This window comes from Myotis yumanensis, unplaced genomic scaffold, assembly GCF_028538775.1.
Source record: "Myotis yumanensis isolate MYYU_CA2020_CCGP unplaced genomic scaffold, mMyoYum1.0.hap1 SCAF_16, whole genome shotgun sequence".
Lineage (NCBI taxonomy): Eukaryota > Metazoa > Chordata > Mammalia > Chiroptera > Vespertilionidae > Myotis > Myotis yumanensis.
In genome coordinates, this window is record NW_027223767.1 from 30,026,507 (window position 1) to 30,046,777 (window position 20,271).

Here is a 20,271-nt window from a genome sequence, read left to right on the forward strand (position 1 = left end):
CTTGATAAATACACTGAGTGGCCAGATTATTATGACCACCCCATCAGTACTTCATTGACACTTCCAAAAATACTGAATATTGAAAACTTCTTAAGCAAATACTCTCAAGGTTTTATTATTATTATCATTATTATTTGCATAAGTAATTCCCTTCATTGTACTGATGGGGTGGTCATAATAATCTGGCCACTCAGTGTATTTTTTGAAAGAACAAATGAATAACGGTGGACCCCAGGACACACAGCGGTACCAGACGAAAACCAACTACTAAGTCGCTCGCCGCGGCCAGGCTCCGCCCCCCAGAGCCACGCCCACCCACGGTCCAGCCCAAGGCCTTCTGGGAAAGGCCCTCCGCGCAGGCGCTGTGGGACCGCAGAGCTTTCTGGGTAAAGATGGACGCGCACGATCTCTTTCGCCGGCTCGGTGCTGGGGCCAAGTTCGACGTGAGGCGCTTCTCAGCGGACGCAGCCCGGTTCCAGGTGCTGTGCTGGGAGGACGGAAGCCGGGGTCACCGGGAAGGAGCGGGAGCCCCGGAGTGAGCTGGCTCCGGGGCCCCTGCCCTCGGAGACCCCGTGGCCAGGCTGTGGGGCACCCTCCGGCCCCGTGGCGTTCAGTGTACCTAGTCAGGACCCGCTTTCCAAGTGAACGCTCTTCTCGTTCTTCTTGTAGATTTAGTTGGGCTTGGCCGTAGAGTAGGTTGGGTGGCCCCGCCCACCGCCATCCAAAAACGGAAGCAGCCCCCAGTGGAGAGCGCAGATGCCCTCGTTACCAACCTCCCGGGGCTGGCTGGGCAGCCAGAGAGCCTTAGTGGACGTGCTTCCTTTTAATGCCGCGCTCCTGTAGCGAGTGACTGAGCCAGATGAGAAGGAAGATGTACAAACGGGAGCCTTACACAGGACAGTAGTGAGTGATAAATCGGGAGTAGTTGGAGCCCAGTGGTGGAAAATCTTGATATTTGGGACTAGGGACATTCGTGTGAGTGCGCGGCACGTGTGTTTTCTTATTTCTCCGACGGGCGGTATAGTGTAGTTAGTAAGAGTTTGAAATCGGGGGGAGAGGGGAGGTCAATTGGGGGAAAAGAGACATATGTAAAACTTTAGATAATAAAAATAAGCCCTAACCGGTTTGGCTCAGTGGACAGAGCATCGGCCTGCGGACTCAAGGGTCCCAGGTTCGATTCCGATCAAGGGCATGTACTTTGGTTGCGGGCACATCCCCAGTGGGGAGTGTGCAGGAGGCAGCTGATGGATGTTTCTTTCTCTCTCATCGATGTTTCTAACTCTCTATCCCTCTCCCTTCCTTTCTGTAAAAAATCAATAAAATATATATTTTTTTTAAAAAGTTTGAAATCTGGAGCCATATTATTTGGGTCCAAATCAAGTTAACCTAATGCCTCGATTTTCTCGTTTGTAATGTTGCTGTTTACCTCATAGGGTTGTTGAAGAATGTAATTTCATATATATATATATATAAACATGTTTAGAAATCTGCCTAACAGCATAAAAGCGTTATGCTGATAAGCATATGTGTTTTTTGCTATTGGTTATTATTATTACTGATCGAAAGTCAGAAAAGGTACCATCTTGGATTTCATTTGCCCAAACACATTTGTCAGTGCAACACATATTTGGTGAAAGTGTAAAAAAGATGGGGAGTCATTGGACCCATCCCCTTACTTGCTAATACTGCTTGGGTGACAGGTATGCCATTCTGTGGATTTCACTTTCAATATTTTGGGTTTTAGGTAGGAAAAAGGAAATATGACTTTGATTCTGCGGAGGTGCTGCAGGGACTGGACTTTTTTGGAAACAAGAAGTCTGTCCCAGGTGAATGCGGAGAATCAAGAACTAATCAGGAGCTCCAAGATGAAGAGGAAAAAGAAGAGAGCCTAACTGAAAGGAAGAGGGAGCAGAACAAGAAAAAGAGGAAGAGAATGACTTCGGGTTAGTTCTTGATTTCTGTCTTTTCGCTTTAAGTTTTTCCAATTATGAAAATAGTATAAACTTACGGTACAAGTCAAATAATATGCAGTCATTTATCAGTTGATGGCATTCAGGTCTTTCCAGGTATTTATTACAAATCTTGCTACACTAAAGATTTAAATGCAGCTCTTATTGTAAATGTATTGTCCATATACAGTAGTCCCCCTTATCTGTGGTTTTTCTTTCTGCTGTTTCAGTTACCTGCAGTCAACCACAGTCCCAAGATATTAAACGGAAAAATTTAGACATCCACTGGGGGCCTTGGGACATATCCCCTGTGGATTGGGAGCTGGGGGGGGAGACTTGTATATTTGAATCTATCTTGGGCTCTGTTCTATTTCATTGATTTATATTTCTGTATTCATACACCAGTACCAGCTTTTTAAAAATTATTATGGCCTTATAACATCTTACAAAATTTGGTAGAGTGGTGTTATTGATTAGGCAACTGAATATTTTCTCCCTAAAGTGTTCTATCAATGCAAACCCAATTAATATTTTAGTAGTCTTTGTTGGTAGAAATTGACAAAGAACTTTTATTTTTTTAAGTTAAACATGCATCTTCCATATGACCCACCTGTTTCACTCCTAGAATTTACTCATGAGAAGGGACAACCTTTGCCCTCACAAAGGCTTGTATACAGATGCTCATAGTGACTTTATTTGTAATAACTGAAAATTATCAAAATGCTGTTCAATAGGGGAAAGTAAGGATGGAGCAATGCATTACAAGGAGCCACAGGGACATTTGGGGAGGTGATGTAAATAATCTTGAATGTGGATGTTTTAACAAGTTTGTACATAGTCAAAACTCCTCAAATTGTGTACTTTAAATTTATTGTGTGTCTATTTTACCTCAGTGAAGTTGAAAAAAATTAAAAAGAAATTTCAAAAGTAATTCTTGCTCATTGCTTTTATTAGAATTTTTAGATTATTTTACATATTTATTTTCCCATATAAACTTTAAAGTTAGCCAGTCCAGTTACCAAAATAATGCTGTCATTACTTTTCATTAAACTGTTATTTATAGATTTAGTGAGAATTGCTGTCTTTATTATATTGAACTAGAGGCCCAATGCAAAACATTTGTGCATGTGGGGTGAGGGAGTCCCCCTCAGCCCGGCCTGTGCCCTTTAGCAGTCCGGGAGTCCTCGGGGGAAGTCTGACTGATGGCTTAGGCCCCGGGGAGTGGACCTAAGCCATCAGTCAGACATCCTTAGTGCTGCTGAGGAGGTGGGAAAGGCTCCTGCCACTGCTCCTGCACTCACCAGCCAGTCCGCCTTGTGGCTGAATGGCGCTCCCCACTGTGGGAGCTCACTGACCACCAGGAGGCAAATCCTGCATTGAGCGTCTGCCCCCTGGTGATCAGTGTACATCATAGCAACTGGTCATTCTGCTGTTTGGTGAATTTGCCTATTACCCTTTTATATAGGATAGTCCTTAAGTACTGTGTTGCATTCATTGCTATTATAAGTGAATTATTTTCTTTCTATTTATTTTCTATCTGGCTGGTGTTTGGATATAAAAAAAGCTGGTTGCCTCATTGAAACCTCTTTTTGTTTAAGTAGTTTCCCAACTAATCTCTTGTTTTCAAGTATAGAGTCATCTACATATTACACAGCTGAAGTAACTAAAAAAAGGAAGAGAATGAGCTTCAGAGCTCTGATTTTTACCAATATAGAACCTGCCTCTCCTTTCCAATTTCTATACTTTCTTTTATCTAGTTGCAACAGCTAGTACTGTTCTTTTGTTTGTGTGAAGGTATGGCCTGTTTGCTACACCCTAGAATGTTGCACTTAAAATCTTTTAATTTATTAAAAATTATTTTAGAAATTACTTCAGAAGAAGAAGGTTCTACCATACAGTGGATATCATCTGTGGAAGCAAAGATTGAAGATAAAAAGGTTAAAAAAGAAAATAAACTAACTTCAGGAAAGTTGGAGCTTATCAGAAAAGAAAAGGTTAGAAAAATGTCTTAGCCCCAATTTCTCACCTAGTGACTTTTTTTACTGTCCTTGGTTCACTCTGTGGGTAAAAGTGAGTATGGTTTTGTTAAGATGGAAGATTAATTAGTTTGAGTTTTACTTTAATGAAAAATTAATGCAAAGTGTTTCATATTTTACGAAAACTTATCCTAGACTGTTGCTTTATAACATCTGACAATATTTTTTACCATATCCATGGTGACTTTTACTGCATTTTTCAGATAAACTTCTTGCGGAATAAACACAAAATTCATATCCAAGGAACTGATCTTCCTGACCCAATTGCTACATTTCAGCAACTTGAACAAGAATATAAAATCAATTCTCGACTGCTTCAGAACATTCTAGATTCAGGTTTCCAAACACCTACACCAATCCAAATGCAAGCCATTCCAGTTATGCTGCATGTGAGTATGAAGGTCTAGAATGCCTCTGACATTCCTGTGTTTGCTTATTCTCTTTTCTCTGCCTTTGAAATCTGCCTTTCTACCTTATTTCCTCCCCCTGTTAAAATCTTTACCTTGCTTTTAAGGTCCATCTCCAACGCCTGTGCTTTTGAAAACTTGTCTTGATCACTACAGCTAGATGTGATCTTTTTCATTTACCAATGCTCCCCTATCACCCAAGTCTCCATGGGACTTAGTGTGGTTTTTTTCTTGCAACATTTGTCTTATACTTCACACTACTATGTATTGCACTAATTATATTTATCTTTTTCCTTTTACTATAGTGTAAACACTCTGAGAGATTATGGCCTGTTTATTCATCCATGATTTAGTTTATAATTTCCAGGAACTATTTCAGAAATACAGAATTGTTGTACTAACCTGACTGGTTTTTCCTCAATACTTTTTATTATTGAAGTATACTTTATATATAATAAAATACATAGTTAAATGTACAGTTTAGTGAGTTTCAATGATGCATATCCTATGTAACCATCACCCCAATGAAGAGATGTAACATTTTTATTGCCCCAGAAAATTCTCCTGTGCCCTTTCCATTCTGTCCTCACTCCACCCCTGCCCGGAGGTAACCACTGTTCTGATTGCTATTGCCATATATTAGATTTGCCTCTTCTAGCATGTGATATAAGGGGAATCATTCATTATTTCATTTCTGGTTTCTTTCACTTTGCATACTGTTTTTGAGACTCACCTATGTTACATACATCAGTAGTTTGTTACTGAGTATAGTCTGTTGTATGAATGTATCACAATTTGCATATCCACTTATTGATAGATGTATGGGTTAACCTAGATTTTTGGAAATTAAGTTTTTCTAAGGTTTCTTTTGGTAGTGATGATAGCTACCTTTTCCCCCTACAAAACCAAGATGGCCTTCATTTCTGGTAGTTATAGGATACCATACTGGTCCTCTTCATTTTCTTTGAGAACTGAAATGAAAATACATTTGAATTATGTTGTTGATGCATAGTAACTTTGCTTTTAATTTTCATTTAAGATTATTTCTGTCATGACTTTAGCTTAAAGCTTTAAAAATCACAGTGACTTACTGAAGATTGTCACCTGTTAATTGCTCTGTCACTCAGGTCATGGCCACTTTTTCTTTCTTTCAGCCATTTTGTTACTTATTTAAAACCTTCCTCAGGGAGTGAGCAGTGCAGATATCAGCACAAAATGTTGGTTTTGTAATTTTGCATTGATGAAGAGTTTAGTGGGAAAGAACAATTGAAATAATGGAAATAATTGAGGTTGAAAATTATCTTTGGATTTGTTATCCACATTCTTTATCCAGTTCAAATGGATGTCAGTGGCAGTGCTCAGAAACTCCATTGTGGTGATGGTGGCAGGGGTAGATAATGTCAGAAAAGCAAATATAAGAGAAGTTAGACGAGTGATGAGAACATTGGATTTATCACATACATTTTTAAGGCTGAGAGCATTATTTGTTCATTGGTTAATTTAATATACTCTGTTTTTAGGGTCGAGAACTTCTGGCTTCTGCTCCTACTGGTTCTGGAAAGACTTTGGCTTTTAGCATTCCCATTTTAATGCAACTGAAACAACCCACAAATAAAGGCTTCAGAGCCCTGATTATATCACCAACACGAGAACTTGCCAGCCAGGTATGACCGCTCGCTTCTGAAGAGGATGTTTTGGTGTTTGCTTCAGTCATCTTTCTTATTTGGGGGTAATAGAAAGGTCTCAAAAAGAATAAGGCCTGTGTCTTTTGTCAGGTCAGGTATTCTGTACAGAGCCCATTTCTATGTCTTACTGCATATGGGCAAATATTTTCTAAAACATGATGTTAACATTTGTACTTCTTTGGTGAATGCTCTAAGATCCTTGAAGTTGAAAGGCTACTGTAATATACAGTCATTCTAAACTTTATTTTTCTCACCTAGAAAAATGAAAATTCATTTAAGTTTTTGAGAAAGTAAAACTATACAATTATATGCTCCACCCTTCATGTGCTTAATGTGAAATACATGCCAAGTATGAAATAGTTTTATAATAGTACTATATTCTAAAAACAATAAGTAACAGATTGGATGAGTTTTGTTTTTTTTCTGTTGAAAATTGTTTATTAGACCTGAAGAAATTACTGAATCTTACTAGGCATTGAAGTTCCAAACTGCTGAGATTCCAGGTTAATCTACACATTAGTACAGGTTTAATTTCAGATATTTATGGAGTTGTAAAGGATTTATTTTTTTAATAATGTAAATGAGATTATACATCTTATTCAGGTATTTTAGCAGATGATGTTTTTATCATTTTCTGTTATAGACTCATCGAGAGTTAGTAAAAATATCTGAGGGAATGGGATTCAGAATACATATGATCCACAAAGCAGCAACTGCAGCCAAGAAATTTGGATCAAAATCATCTAAGAAATTTGGTAAGGGATTCATGCTTGAAATGTAGGGCATGAAGGGGATTTAGAAATTACAAATATCCTAATTGACACCTAAGAGTTTTTAAAGTGTAGTCATGCATATAATTTGATTTTTAGAGAAGCTAAAAGAGATCTCCCTGCTCCCATCCAGTAGTTATATAAATATATACTAGTGATTCTCAACCAAAGGCATTTTGCCTTCCACCCCCACCTCACCCTTCAGGGATATTTGGCAGTACCTGGAGACATTTTAAATTGTCACACCTGGGGCATGGTGCTACTAATCTGTAGTGGGCACAAGCCAGGGATGCTGTTAAACATTCTACAATGTACAAGACGGCCCACTACAACAAAAGAGTTTTCTGGTCCAAAACGTCAATGTGCTGGGGTTGAGAAATCCTCCTTTATACTAAATGCCATGGAAATACTCTGTCGACAAGAATAGCTTACATCCCTACCTTTATAAGTCAGAGGATCTGCTTTTTACCTATCTTGTATCTTGAGCTTCTGAGTAAAATTCCATTTAAAGAAGGATTTTCCTGGCCTGGCTAGTGTGGCTCAGTTTGTTGGAGCATCGTCCCATACACCAAAAGGTCTCGGGTTCCATTCCCCATCAGGGCACATACCCAAGTTGCAGATATGATACCTGTTCAGGGTGCCAGGGTGTGTACGGGAGGCAGTCGATTGATGTTTCTCTCTTACATCGATGTTTCTCTCCCTTTCTCTCTCTGTTATCAATAAAAACATATCCTTAGGCGAGGATTAAAAAAATAATGATAGAAAAGCATTTTCCTTGAAAAACATGTTTGAAAATCAAGCTGTTGGATTATAGTGTTCTTGCCTCTTAGAAGCTGAGAGGACAGATCAAATATAATACAGAAGGGATATACTAGTTTGTGCTAGGATGGATAAAAAAAACATGTATGTTAGCTTACTGACAGGGAAGAACTTTTGTGTTGGTGTAGTGAGTATGACCACTGCCTCCTCACTTCAGGTTATTAACTGAAAATTCAGGAGCCTTAATTTTCTAGTTCAAGAGGGATGAAACTTGTCTTTGCAATTTGTACCATTTGTTTTTTCTGTAGATATTCTTGTAACTACTCCAAATCGACTAATCTATTTATTAAAACGAGATCCTCCAGGAATAGACTTAACAAGGTACAGGTGATATTTTAATGTCTTTTATATGTGCTTTTCTTTTAGTTGATTATATTTTGTCCTCAATTGCTTGTATAGTTGCCCTTTGGAGCTTACTACCTACCAGCTTTCAGTAAATGTTGGTACTGAGAATAATGGTGTTCATTAAACTTACAGGAAAATAACGATCTGGTCTGGAAGAAAGTCACAGATTCTGATAAGCAGTTAGCACAGAATTCCCCTAGATTTTCAGCAGTGGTGATGGAGTTTATCAGGTTTATGTGGATCTCTGTTTTTTGCTAATGGAACTTCATATCTTGGAGGCTAATGGAATAGTTACATTAATTTATGTTTATCTTACTTTACCTTTCCCTGCTTATTTTTCTTGTACCTTTTTGTGATAATGGTATGTGGGTCTGAGAAGCAGCAGCATTATGGTTTGACTTCTTCATGTGTCCCCACAATTTAGTGAAATGTCTTGGATCTTCTAGTTTAATACCCACAAGTTGTCTTGTTATTTCTTAGTGTTGAATGGCTGGTAGTAGATGAATCAGATAAACTATTTGAAGATGGCAAAACTGGGTTCAGAGACCAGCTGGCTTCTATTTTTCTGGCCTGCACATCCCACAAGGTCAGAAGAGCTATGTTCAGTGCAACTTTTGCATATGATGTTGAGCAGTGGTGCAAACTCAACCTGGACAATGTCATTACTGTGTCCATTGGAGCAAGGTAATTGTTCTGCATTATCCCAGTTTGGGGGGGGGGGGGGTGTGTTTGTTTCATTTACTTGGAATTTCAGGTGGAGGGAAGCAAAAATTGGCTCTTGCAACCTATAAGGTATGTTTTCTTCTCAGGAATTCTGCAGTAGAGACTGTAGAACAAGAACTTCTCTTTGTTGGATCTGAAACGGGAAAACTTCTAGCCATGAGAGAACTTATTAAAAAGGTATATTTCCAAATAATCTTTTTGATAAAGTTCACTAAGCCTTATATTATTAGTGGGAGGCTGAGCACTATACCTATATCATATTTACTAATCCAGTGGTAAATTGTTAAGTACTTTGGGCCAGCTCTTCTCCCAAGGGGGGAGGTTCCGCTGTTCAAATATAGTAAGCTTCCTATTTCCAGCTCGGTAAGCTAGGAAAAGACCTACCTGATGCCCTGAAAGCCTTTTTCCACATCTGCATATGTATCGGCCCTCTGCATCTCTTGTCCCCTTCCCCAGTCCCTCTGCTGCTTTCTTATTGAACTGGGGCATTGTAGAATGAGTAGGACAATTTTCTGTTTGTATCCCTTCAGTAAATATTGAATAGAAGCCATAGTTAAAAGGCTACATACTGAAGGGTTGCGGGGAGGCTATTGAAATATAAATCCTAAGCTCTGCCCCTAGAGTTTAGTCTTCTTTAGGAGCTAAAATAAAGACACTTGTGTAAGATAGTTTGTGATAAAGTGCCATAAAAGGTTATAGAGTGCTTTTCTTAAATATTCATATAGTTATAATGGGGCCATAAGGGTGAATTGAATTGGTTGGGGGAAAGTGCTACTAATCTGGGCCTTGAAGGACTTGTGGGATTAAAAAGTGAAGTATTAGTGGCAGGAGGAGCAGCTGTTGTAAAGTCTCAGAGTTGGAGCTGAATATATTGAATGTGTTTGGAGACTAATGAAGAAGTTACCTAAGGAGAACATTTATAGTGGAATTAAAGATAATCAGTTTGGACAGGAGAGTTAGGGTCAAGTTAAGAGAAACCACTGAACATTGTTGAGTGTGGCCACATAATTTTTAAGGAAAATTAAAAAGTGGTATATAAGGTAGATGGTAATGAAAAGAGATTGAAAGTGAACCAATTAGCAGGTTATTAAGTTAGGCTGGTTAGACATAAGGAAGAAATAAATAAAGGTGAGAGCCTTAGTGGAGGATTAACAGTAGTTGGAGGATGAACAGGAAAGGTGTTTGCAAGTACCTGGTGACGACAGGAGCGGTTAAGAGTGTTGACTCTGGAGCCAGACTACCTGGATTGAAATCCTAGCTTTAGGCAAATTAAGCTCTGTTCCCCAGTTTCCTCATCTGTAAAATGGGGGTAATAGTATCTATCTATTACAGTTGTTTCAGTATTAATGAGTTAATACACATATAGTACTTATAATAGTGGTTGGCAAATAATAAATGTTATGTGTTAGTTTTAAAAATATTCTTAAGGGCATCATTTAGCAATAGGAAATACAAGGTTTTTCACAGATACATAGGATTATACATGAGCTTTAGATTTGTGAACGTTCTGAATCATGTTAGATTTTGTATAAATGTGTGGTTGCCTATTAGAAAGTTTCATTGCTTTCATTAGATTCTGAAAATTATATGAACCAAAATAAAAAGATTAAGCCCTAATATAGACAGTTGAAAATATACAAAGTTGGTTTAGAGAGAGGCAGAGTATGATATAAATGTAAAAATTATTTGCTTAGAGCTGGTAGTTTATAACTGAGACTTTAATAAGATAAATATTATATTGAGAGAACTGCGAACCAAGAACTGAGCTTTCGGGGAATACCCACAGTTAAGATAGATAATGAGCCGAGACTGGTTTGGCTCGGTGGATGGAGCGTCGGCCTGCGGACTGAAGGGTCCCAGGTTCAATTCCAGTCAGGGGCATGTGCTTGGGTTGCGGGCACATCCCCAGTGGGAGATGTGCAGGAGGCGGCTGATCGATGTTTCTCTCCCATTGATGTTTCTAGCTATCTATCTCTCTCCCTTCCTCTCTGTAAAAAACCAATAAAATATATTTTAAAAAAATATTAAAAAAAAAAGATAGGTAATGAATTAAAAACACAGTCATTACATTTTAAGTAGAATCAAAAAAGTTCTGAGGCACAGAGGCCGAGAGATTATTATTTCAAGCAGTAGGAATCCATTGCTGTAGAAAGGTAAAGGGGGTTAATTAGACAAGATCATTGGAATTTTCAAGATGGAGAGTACAGTTCAAATTGGTGGAAAGAATTCATTATAGAGAAGGGATGATGAGGAAGGTAGGCAGATTAGACCACTGGTCCTAGAAATTTGGCAATGAAAGTACACTACATTGAATTGGATTCTTTTATGAACTAAAATCGTATAAAATACTGTGATTATATTCTTAATTATGGGTTATGTGTACTGATTATTGCATTTCTTTTTAGGGTTTCAATCCACCTGTTCTTGTTTTTGTTCAGTCCATTGAAAGGGCTAAAGAACTTTTTCATGAGCTCATATATGAAGGTATTAATGTGGATGTTATTCATGCAGACAGAACACAGGAACAGGTAAAGTCAGATGTATACTCTCAAAATGATAACTAAATTTTAAAAATGTTTTCCATTCCTAGAGTGGTACTAAAACATTTACTATATGTTCTATTAACCAGAGAGATAACACAGTCCAAAGCTTCCGAGCAGGAAAAATCTGGGTCCTTATTTGTACAGCCTTGCTAGCCAGAGGGATTGATTTTAAAGGTGTGAACTTGGTGATCAACTATGACTTTCCAACAAGCTCAGTGGAATATATCCATAGGATCGGTGAGTGGTCCCCTGCCTCCACACTCATCCATTTTAGCACGTGTGCTATTCCCTACAGACATGATCAGGTTTTTAGTGCTGTGAAAAATCCACTTTTATATGTGAATTTGGAAGGTCTCTTTTCCCCAAAAAAGTGTTTTTTAATGGTCTGGCTTTTCTTAGGTCGAACTGGAAGAGCAGGGCATAAAGGAAAAGCTGTTACATTTTTCACTGAAGATGATAAACCATTATTAAGAAGGTAAATTAGGAAAAATAACTTCGTGTTAAGTTGGCAACATTGATTCATTATTTTTATATGTATACACAGTTAACAGATAATTACAAAACATCTTTGTCCAAAATTCTGCTATAGTAGTCAACTAAATTTTAGCAATGAGAAAAGGAAAAATGACCAAAAGGCCTTATTTTTGCCTTTCGATTATTGTCTATATATATAAAAGCCCAAGCAATCTGAATGACCAGAACAACCAGTTATTATGACGTGCACTGACCACCAGGGGGCAGATGCTTAATGCAAGTGCTGCCCTGTGGTGGTCAGTGCACTCCCACAGCCAACCTCCCTCGCCTTGGTTGATCACCAAGTTCAACCTCCAACCTCCTGTGGTTGCTCCCCCAGCTGGCAGGCCCCTGGGCTGGGACGGGGAACCAGGGATGGGTGGTGGCAGATGCGGCCCCTTTCCCAAGGGCCAGTGGCCAACCTCCCATGCCATGTCCCTCCCCCCAGCCTGCAGGCCCCAATCAACTCACTGTCTGCCTGCTGCGGTGGTGGCACCCCAGTGAGGGAAGGAGGAGGGGGGAGGCGGGGAACTGTGGTTGTGGGGCACGGACGATGGTGGCATCGGCAGCTGGCATTTGTTCCTTCCGCGCCCAGCCCGGTGACCATCGCCTCCTCTCCGGCCTGGCCCCAATCAGCCCTGGTCGCCAGTTAGGCCTAGAGATCCCACCCGGGCATGAATTTCTTGCACCGGCCCTCTAGTTTGTTAATAATAACAAATATTCCAAAATTCTCATAACTCAGAATTCTCCCAATAGCCACCAGTTGAAATTATTTACAATGTAATATTATGGTTTTTGAATGAGTAATAGTTTAAAATTAACCTCAGTCTCTTTAGCCCCACCCATCAAGATTTTTACTATAGTGCATCCTTCCCATTACTCTTAGGGGCAGATGAAGTTTTATATTTAGTCACAGGAGCACACGCCAATATTATTCAATTGTAGCCCCTTGAGGCCTGGATAACATATGATAGATATAATTTTAGAATCATGGGTTTTAATTTAGCCCATTATAGATACTAATATAGAGGTTGGGTTTCCTACATTTTGGCTGCCTGCAGAAAATTTAGCCTGATGATAATCAGTAACACATCACATTTCTAACAGTTGAAATTGAGTTGTGGCCCTAGCTGGTTTGGCTCAGTGGATAAAGCATTGGTCTGAGGACTGAAGGGTCCCAGGTTCAATTCCGGTCAGGGGCACATACCTTGGTTGCAGGCTCCTTCCCGGCCTGGGCCCTGGTTGGAGGCAACCAATTGATGTGTTTATCTCACATCGATATTTCTCTGTCTTTCCCTCTCCCACTCTCTCTAAAAAAAAAAAAAATTGAGTTGTGGCTGAAAGCAGTTTGTACTTTGAGTTTATCTGTTTTGGCAAAGATTTTGATTTGTGCCTTCTGAGCCGTGGCTCTGAAAGCCTTGGTTTTGCTTTGAGCAGACTTTCACATGTGCATGTGTAGGGCAGTATGTATTCCAACCGCCTAGATTCACCTAAAGTTTCCTCAGCAACTCCAAGCACGTAAATTTGATGACCCCCCCCATATCAGTGTAACTATGCACCTCCATTTTTCATCTGAGAAATGGGGATAATGATAATACTAAAAGGGTTGTTGTGAAGATTGAATAAGTTACTATGCATGAAAAACTTAAGACAATGCCAAACCCATAGTAAGTACTATCATTTAATAGATTTAAGCCTGACTCTAGCTTCAGTCAGTTTCTCATCCAAGGTTGAGCTTAGAGGCTTTTTAGGGCTTGATAAAATAAATGTTGAGCAGAAATAGCTGCTGTCTAAAATTATGCATCAATCATTGATTTTAGTCCAACAGACATTGTTAGTAATCCAACGTGATTATATCTGATGGTAATTGATAATACATTAAAATACCGGACTATTTTCTTGCTTGTGTAGCTTTAGTTCCTCTTATATTGTGCAGAGGGTGCAAGTTCATAAACATTTGTTTGATAAGATACAAATTTATGTTAATGGGTACCTTTTTCAGCGTTGCCAATGTTATACAGCAGGCCGGATGTCCTGTTCCAGAATACATCAAAGGTTTCCAAAAACTATTAAGGTACAGTCTTGAATTTACCAGACCTTCTCTCTTTCTGTCTTTGCATATACCTTCTTGCTTTCACATTCTTACACATAGTTTTAACAATACTATTAACTTTTAAAACATTTTTAAGATAAAAATTTTTGTGAATACTGTATGTTTTTTAAACCTTGCTAGTTTTCTCATCTTTGAAATTTTAAGTATTTAGACTTTTTAAAAAAATTACTCAATATGAGTGAAATATATTTGGATTTTGTTTTAGTTCATAAAACTGGTAAAAAGCAGTTAATTGGCCAAAATCACACTCTAATGCTTATTGGCACAGAATATAAGGCTGACATGGGACATATTTTAACCATAATCACTGCCTTTTAAAATTGATTGAATTTACCATCCCTTTTGGTTACCTCTGTAAATGCTATTAAGTAATCTAGTATATAAAGTGGATACAAGTGTGGATAAATCAGTGAGCAGATAAAAAATGAACTTTGTGACAAGAATCAAAATTAGTTTTAGCTTTAACTTTTAAATTAAGTTACACTTCATTTAGTTCTTTCCTCTCTTTGTAACTTTCAGCAAACAAAAGAAAAAAATGATTAAGAAGCCATTGCAAAGGGAGAGCATTAGTACAACTCCAAAATACTTCTTAGAAAAGGCTAAGGATAAACGGTAAGTAAATGGTGAGAAAATTAACTGGTTGTTTTCATAATATAATTATAGTAGGCATTACTTTTACTTAGGATAAGCTTTTTAGAGGTAGTATTAATAGGTTTACAGTCTGTTATAGGTTGTAATAAAAGTAATATATCTTAGGTTGGGGGAATGATTTGGGAGTTTGGATGATTCAGTCTTGGATCTGTTTTTTTCCAGTTCTGAAAACATGATTTCAATTTACTATAAATTAGAATTTCATTGCCCACCATCTCCACCCATCTTGCATCAGGGCATGCTACTGAGGCCAATAGTTAGGACTTACATTGATGGAATCTTCCTTGAAGCTCTATATTCTGGGCAGGATTTTATATAATCTTAGACTTATGCTGAAGCACATTGTAAAACCTATAAAAAGTATGACTTGGTTAAAAAAATTGGTAGTAGTATGGCTGCATTGAATGAGTTTTAAGGATAGGTGTGTTTTTTTAGCATACATACAAAATTGCTAGGAAGCAACATGTTTTGATAGGAGTAGGCTAATATATTCTGAACAGTACTAGTATTTCCACTATTTATGGAAAACGACACTCTTCAAATTTTACTAGTACCCGTTAATATATATTACACATGAAGTGTAGGCATTTACTGAGTATCTATTGTCTTGCTGGTACTTGATGGAGGTAGTTTATACAAATGTATACGATGAGACTTGTTTCCGAAGTTAGTATGCAGGGAAAAAAATAGAGAATAAATTTTAAATAAAATAGAAGTTTAGAGAAGGGAAATTTGTTGTGGATTAGTGTAGTCCCAGAAAGTTTCAAGGAAGTACACCGATCTTTAAGGATAGGTAAAATTTAGGCATATAGAAGGAACAAGGTGAACAGAGACACTGGAATGCACTTTCCTTCTAAGTGGAACAAGAATCTTACCTGACATTTTGTATTGTGGGCAATAATGTTCAGTTCAAGTATATAGAGAGTACAGTGTGTTCCAAAGTTTCAGTGAGTTTTAAGCTTTAATCCCTTGGGAAAAGTAATCCTTGAAAAAGTAATCTTCTTGTACTTAGTTTTGTGAGTTCTTAATAGGTTTTTTATTTTAATTTTTTGTGGCAGCAGTTTTCTGGGTGACATTTAGACTAGTGGACTGGTAGAGGAGGTCACTCTGCTTTGCCAACCTAATGTGTCTCAGATTTTATCTTTTTGGCCACCTAATCTCTCTCGTTAGACTTTTTCTTTTTAGTGGGCATTAGAACCTTGTTCTTTGGGTGAGGTTAAAGCTAGGATTGCAAATGCAATTTTAGGCATTGAGCAGCAGCTGATGAAACTTTTTACAACGGTTGAAAATTAACTTAGAGCATAAGATGGTGACTATTATGATTTTAATAAGAAAAATCAATATCTTAATTGAATGTTGATTTTTGTCAGTTTGTAGCATTTATGCTTTTGAAGTTATTAAAACTTAAAGATGCACTAAGATTTTGAGGACACTCGGTATAAATATTGTCACTTTAGACACTTAAGATGCTCTTTATGCCAAAACCGGTTTGGCTCAGTGGATAGAGCGTCGGCCTGCGGACTGAAGGGTCCCGGGTTCGATTCCGGTCAAGGGCATGTACCTGGGTTGCGGGCACATCCCCGGTGGGAGATGTGCAGGAGGCAGCTGATCGATGTTTCTCTCTCATCGATGTTTCTGACTCTCTATCTCTCTCCCTTCCTCTCTGTAAAAAATCAATAAAATATATATATATATAAAAAAAGATGCTCTTTACAATTAAATTAAAGGCCATACTTTTTAATTTTTTTTTTTCAAATTAAAAGAGAAAGTTCATTTAGAAAGTTAAACAGAAGTAGTAGAAGTGAGCCGGCTGAGCTGCGTAGGTTCAAGAAACAAGTTACAAAAGCTAAAGAAGGGCCCTTGGTGCTTAGGAGAGAGAAAAGCAAAGGTAATGTACCTGGCAGGGGAAGAAGAGGGAGAAGGGAAAGGTGCCTGTGTGCTCCTGAGAGGGAGAGTGTGCCTCAAGGCCGTACTTCTTAACATAGCCCACAAACAAGAACTGATCTGACTCTAGCTTAGTTTTTCACTGTAGATGTTCCTTTAATGATGCTATCCACACCTGTAGCCTCAGCTCATACCTCTATGCTGATAACGCTTCCGTCCATATCTTCAGTCCCAGCTTCTCAACCTGAAAATAATACAAACTCTGCCACTTGGGATTGACTGCAGATTAAATGCATTAATACACACCTGAGAACTTTGCATTACTATACTATGATATGCAAACATTGATTATTTTCTCAAAACTCACTTCCTTTTCCTGTGTTAACATTTAGTTGAAGGCATTCACCAGACTCTAAAATCAGACTGTTGGGTTTACCAGTGTGTGATGATCAGCAAGTTGTCCAGCCACTCTACTTAATTTTCCTCATCTGTAAAATGAGGATAAGAGAATCTTCTTCATAAATTAGGAAGATTATCCAAGATGATAACATATAAGGCACTTATAACAGTAATAGCACTTGTGAATTCTTACTATTAGGTCAGGATCAGAATCTGTCTTTTATACCATACTGGAGGCCTGGTACATGGGATTTGTGCGGGGCCGGGGGGGGGGGGGGGGGGGGCGGGTGAGACGGGCCTAAGCTGGAGGTCAGACATCCCTCTTGCAATCTGGGGCTCTTGCAGTCCAGGACCCCTCCTAACCGCCTGCCTGCAGTGGAGGCAGGAGAGGCTCCCCCCACTGCCGCTGCACGCACTGACCACCAGGAGGCACCTCCTGCATTGAGCGTCTACCCCAGCCATGGGCAAACTACGGCCCACCGGATCCGGCCTGTTTGAAATGAATAAAACTAAAAAAAAAAAAAAAAAAGACCGTACCCTTTTATGTAATGATGTTTACTTTGAATTTATATTAGTTCACCCAAACACTCCATCCATGCTTTTGTTCCGGCCCTCCGGTCCAGTTTAAGAACCCATTGTGGCCCTCGAGTCAAAAAGTTTGCCCACCCCTGGTACCCTCTGGTGGTCAGTGTGCATCATAGCAACTGGTCATTCCACCGTTTGATCAATTTGCATATTACGCTTTTATTATATAGGATTGTAGTGTAGTGTAGTTTATTGTGAACTCTCTGTCTCACTTAGGTGATTGTGGTTTTCTAAAGAGCAGTGACCTAATGCAGCAGTCGCCAACCAGTGGTGTGTGGACCACTGGTGGTCCGTGAGGTCCAAAAGGTTGGGCGACCACTGACCTAATGCATCATTGTGTTCCCAGTGCCTCATATATTTGATTATATAGTAGGTTTCAGTCAATGTTTATTAAATTGGTAGACTTTTGGAAAGTACATATACCTAGAATTTCTGATTCAGCTTTTCTTGTCACAGGAAAAAAGTCACTGGTCAGAACAGCAAGAAGAAAGTATCTCTTGAAGACAAAAGCTAAAAGAATCTTTTTAAAAAAGCTGTATCAGAAACATCATTTTATGATCTCAACATGAATGTTGTTTACATGGAATACTTCATCTTAAAATCACCTGTAGTCAACTACAAGAACATGGGACTGGTGAAAAATGATCATGAACTTTCAGTGCATCATGTCAAACTTTTAAATGATTACACGATGAAAATCACATTCATTGACATTTCTGTGGTTTGGCTCCAGAGAGATACTTCTTATAGAAGAACAAAAGCTTATGCTACAAATAAAATACCCATATGTGGTGAACTCGTAAGGATTTTTGCCTTCAAGTGTAAAGGACGGTGTGATGTATGTTGTAGAGAGACATTTGGAACCAAACTTTCAAAGTAAAGCCTTGAAATTGAATGTCTCCTCTCTCTCCCCACACCCCAGTCTGTTTTTGTTTCTGTTTTTGAATGGACACAGACTATCTACCAAGAAGAAAGCTACTGCTCTTTATTTTACTATTTCTTGATGGCCTTTTATGGTGTAAACCACAACAAAAAGATGCCTCTTCTGTGGCTGGTGTTCAAGTTCTCTAGGATTTTAAATTCCTTGGTCTATTAAATATTCATATATTTCATTGGTAAGGTAGCTCATACTTTACCTGTTTAATGTTGCAACTACAAAATATGGTCAGCCTATCCCTTTTTATTTTAAATGTATTTTTTAAAAAGAATTTATTGGAATGACATTGGTTAATAAAATTATATAGGTTTCAGGTATACAATTCTATTATATATCATCTCTATATTGTATTGTGTTCACTACCCCAAGTCAGGTTTCCTTCCATCACCATTTATCACCTCTTTACTCTCTACCTCGCCCTACCCACTTTCCCTCTGGTAATCACCATATTGTTGTCCAGCTTCTCCCTTTCTTCACTTTTCATCATTTAACCATGTTCTTTCCTGTCTCTTTCCATTCAAGAGGACTTTGCTCGAAAACTGATAGTTTTGTCCTGATAAGGAAGAATGTTCCTATTACTTGATATACCTGCGGCTGCATTCTCTTACATCTTACCTTTCCTGAGACTTCATGGCCCTTCATCCATTTTGTAAGCAGGTCTCAGCCAAAGGTAAAGAATTAGGATTATACAGTGATGGAGACTATTCACCATTAGCAGATTTTTCTCTGTTGATAGATTTGTACAGTGGAATAAAAAATCAACTTCAGTCCTCTTTGGGTCCTGACCCAGTTTGTGGCCACATGGCTAAACACACCAAGAAGGTCGGAATCATGGGTAACTACGGGACCCATTATGGCACCTTCCTCAGGAAAATGGTGAAGAAAATTGAAATCAACCAGCAGGCCAAGTATACTTGCTCCTGTGGCAAAACCAAGATGAGATGAACTGAAATCTGGCACAGATTCCTGCATGAAAACAGTAGCTTGTGGTGCGTGTACCTATAACACCACTTCTGCTGTCACAGTAAAGTGCCATCAGAAGACTGAAGGAATTGAAAGACCAGCAAAAGCATTTCCTTTATTCTTAGCCTTTTACTCGAGTCAGTACAGGTAGGCTCCCAACTGGAATATTTTAGATGGACAAAAAATTGTTCACCTTCAGAATTTATGTAAATGGAGCTCTGTTACTACAAGGTGCAAATAATACAAATGTGATTTTCTGTGTTCTAACAGGTCGATTCTGTATTCTGAAGATAGGTATACTGCTGCCACCCATTTGCCAGCTATATGACTGAATAAGTTCATTAATTTCTCAGAGCTTCAGTTTTCTTCATTTATGGAATTGGGGGTAATACTAATTATGTCTCAAGGTTAGAAGTACCTAACACTGTGCCATATGTAAATTCACAACAAATATTCCTTAAACATTTGGTTCAGAATACAGGCTTGATAACAATCCCTGCCTTCCAGTGTAGTGGTTAGTGATAAAATAAAGGAACAAATAGTGTGGCATATGCTATGTTAGACTTAAGGAATCACAGGAGGGTATCTAACCCATACTGGAAATGCCATGAAGGCTGATATCCTGAGCTGAGTCTTGCAGATATAAGAATCTATAGGCAAAAGAAAACAAAGTATTCAGGCAGATACCACATCTGTGACCCTTGATATACTTTCATTTGACTTCCTCTTCAGTATTTTATGTGTAACCACCCATCCTTAAATAAAAGTTACATAAACCTATAATCACCTTGGTTTGTCAATGGATTAATACTGAATTTAACACCTTTATATCAGTTGGAAGTAATCTGCTACACAAGGAATGACATTCCTAAACAATATATGAAAAAAGAATGCATGATAATTGGATAGTTGGCTCTAGTGAAATGAGCAAGGACTTCTTGAAGTCCAA

The 20,271-nt window shown here is 38.5% G+C and overlaps 1 protein-coding gene and 1 pseudogene across 1 annotated transcript; both read left to right on the forward strand.

Moving 5' to 3' along the window:
• The first annotated feature begins 381 nt into the window (after positions 1 to 381).
• On the forward strand, positions 382 to 19,449 carry DDX52 (DExD-box helicase 52). The gene is made up of 15 exons (XM_070393468.1): positions 382 to 479; positions 1,745 to 1,943; positions 3,813 to 3,943; positions 4,189 to 4,374; positions 5,913 to 6,056; positions 6,721 to 6,832; positions 7,915 to 7,987; positions 8,492 to 8,695; positions 8,821 to 8,911; positions 11,140 to 11,262; positions 11,364 to 11,514; positions 11,677 to 11,752; positions 13,793 to 13,864; positions 14,423 to 14,515; positions 17,879 to 19,449. The coding sequence occupies exons 1-15, from the start codon at positions 393 to 395 to the stop codon at positions 17,934 to 17,936; spliced, it is 1,800 nt and encodes a 599-aa protein (XP_070249569.1). The 5' UTR covers positions 382 to 392; the 3' UTR covers positions 17,937 to 19,449.
• LOC138993945 (large ribosomal subunit protein eL43-like) lies at positions 18,990 to 19,447 on the forward strand (annotated as a pseudogene).
• Positions 19,450 to 20,271: the final 822 nt, after the last annotated feature.

What these genes read in the sequence shown, in the direction of transcription:
- DDX52 (XM_070393468.1), top strand. Translation starts at nt 393, where the DNA reads ATGGACGCGCACGATCTCTTTCGCCGGCTCGGTGCTGGGGCCAAGTTC. An exon ending in CGGACGCAGCCCGGTTCCAG is followed by an intron (nt 480 to 1,744) that starts GTGCTGTGCTGG and finishes TTTGGGTTTTAG; the next exon opens with GTAGGAAAAAGGAAATATGA. An exon ending in CCAGGAATAGACTTAACAAG is followed by an intron (nt 7,988 to 8,491) that starts GTACAGGTGATA and finishes GTTATTTCTTAG; the next exon opens with TGTTGAATGGCTGGTAGTAG.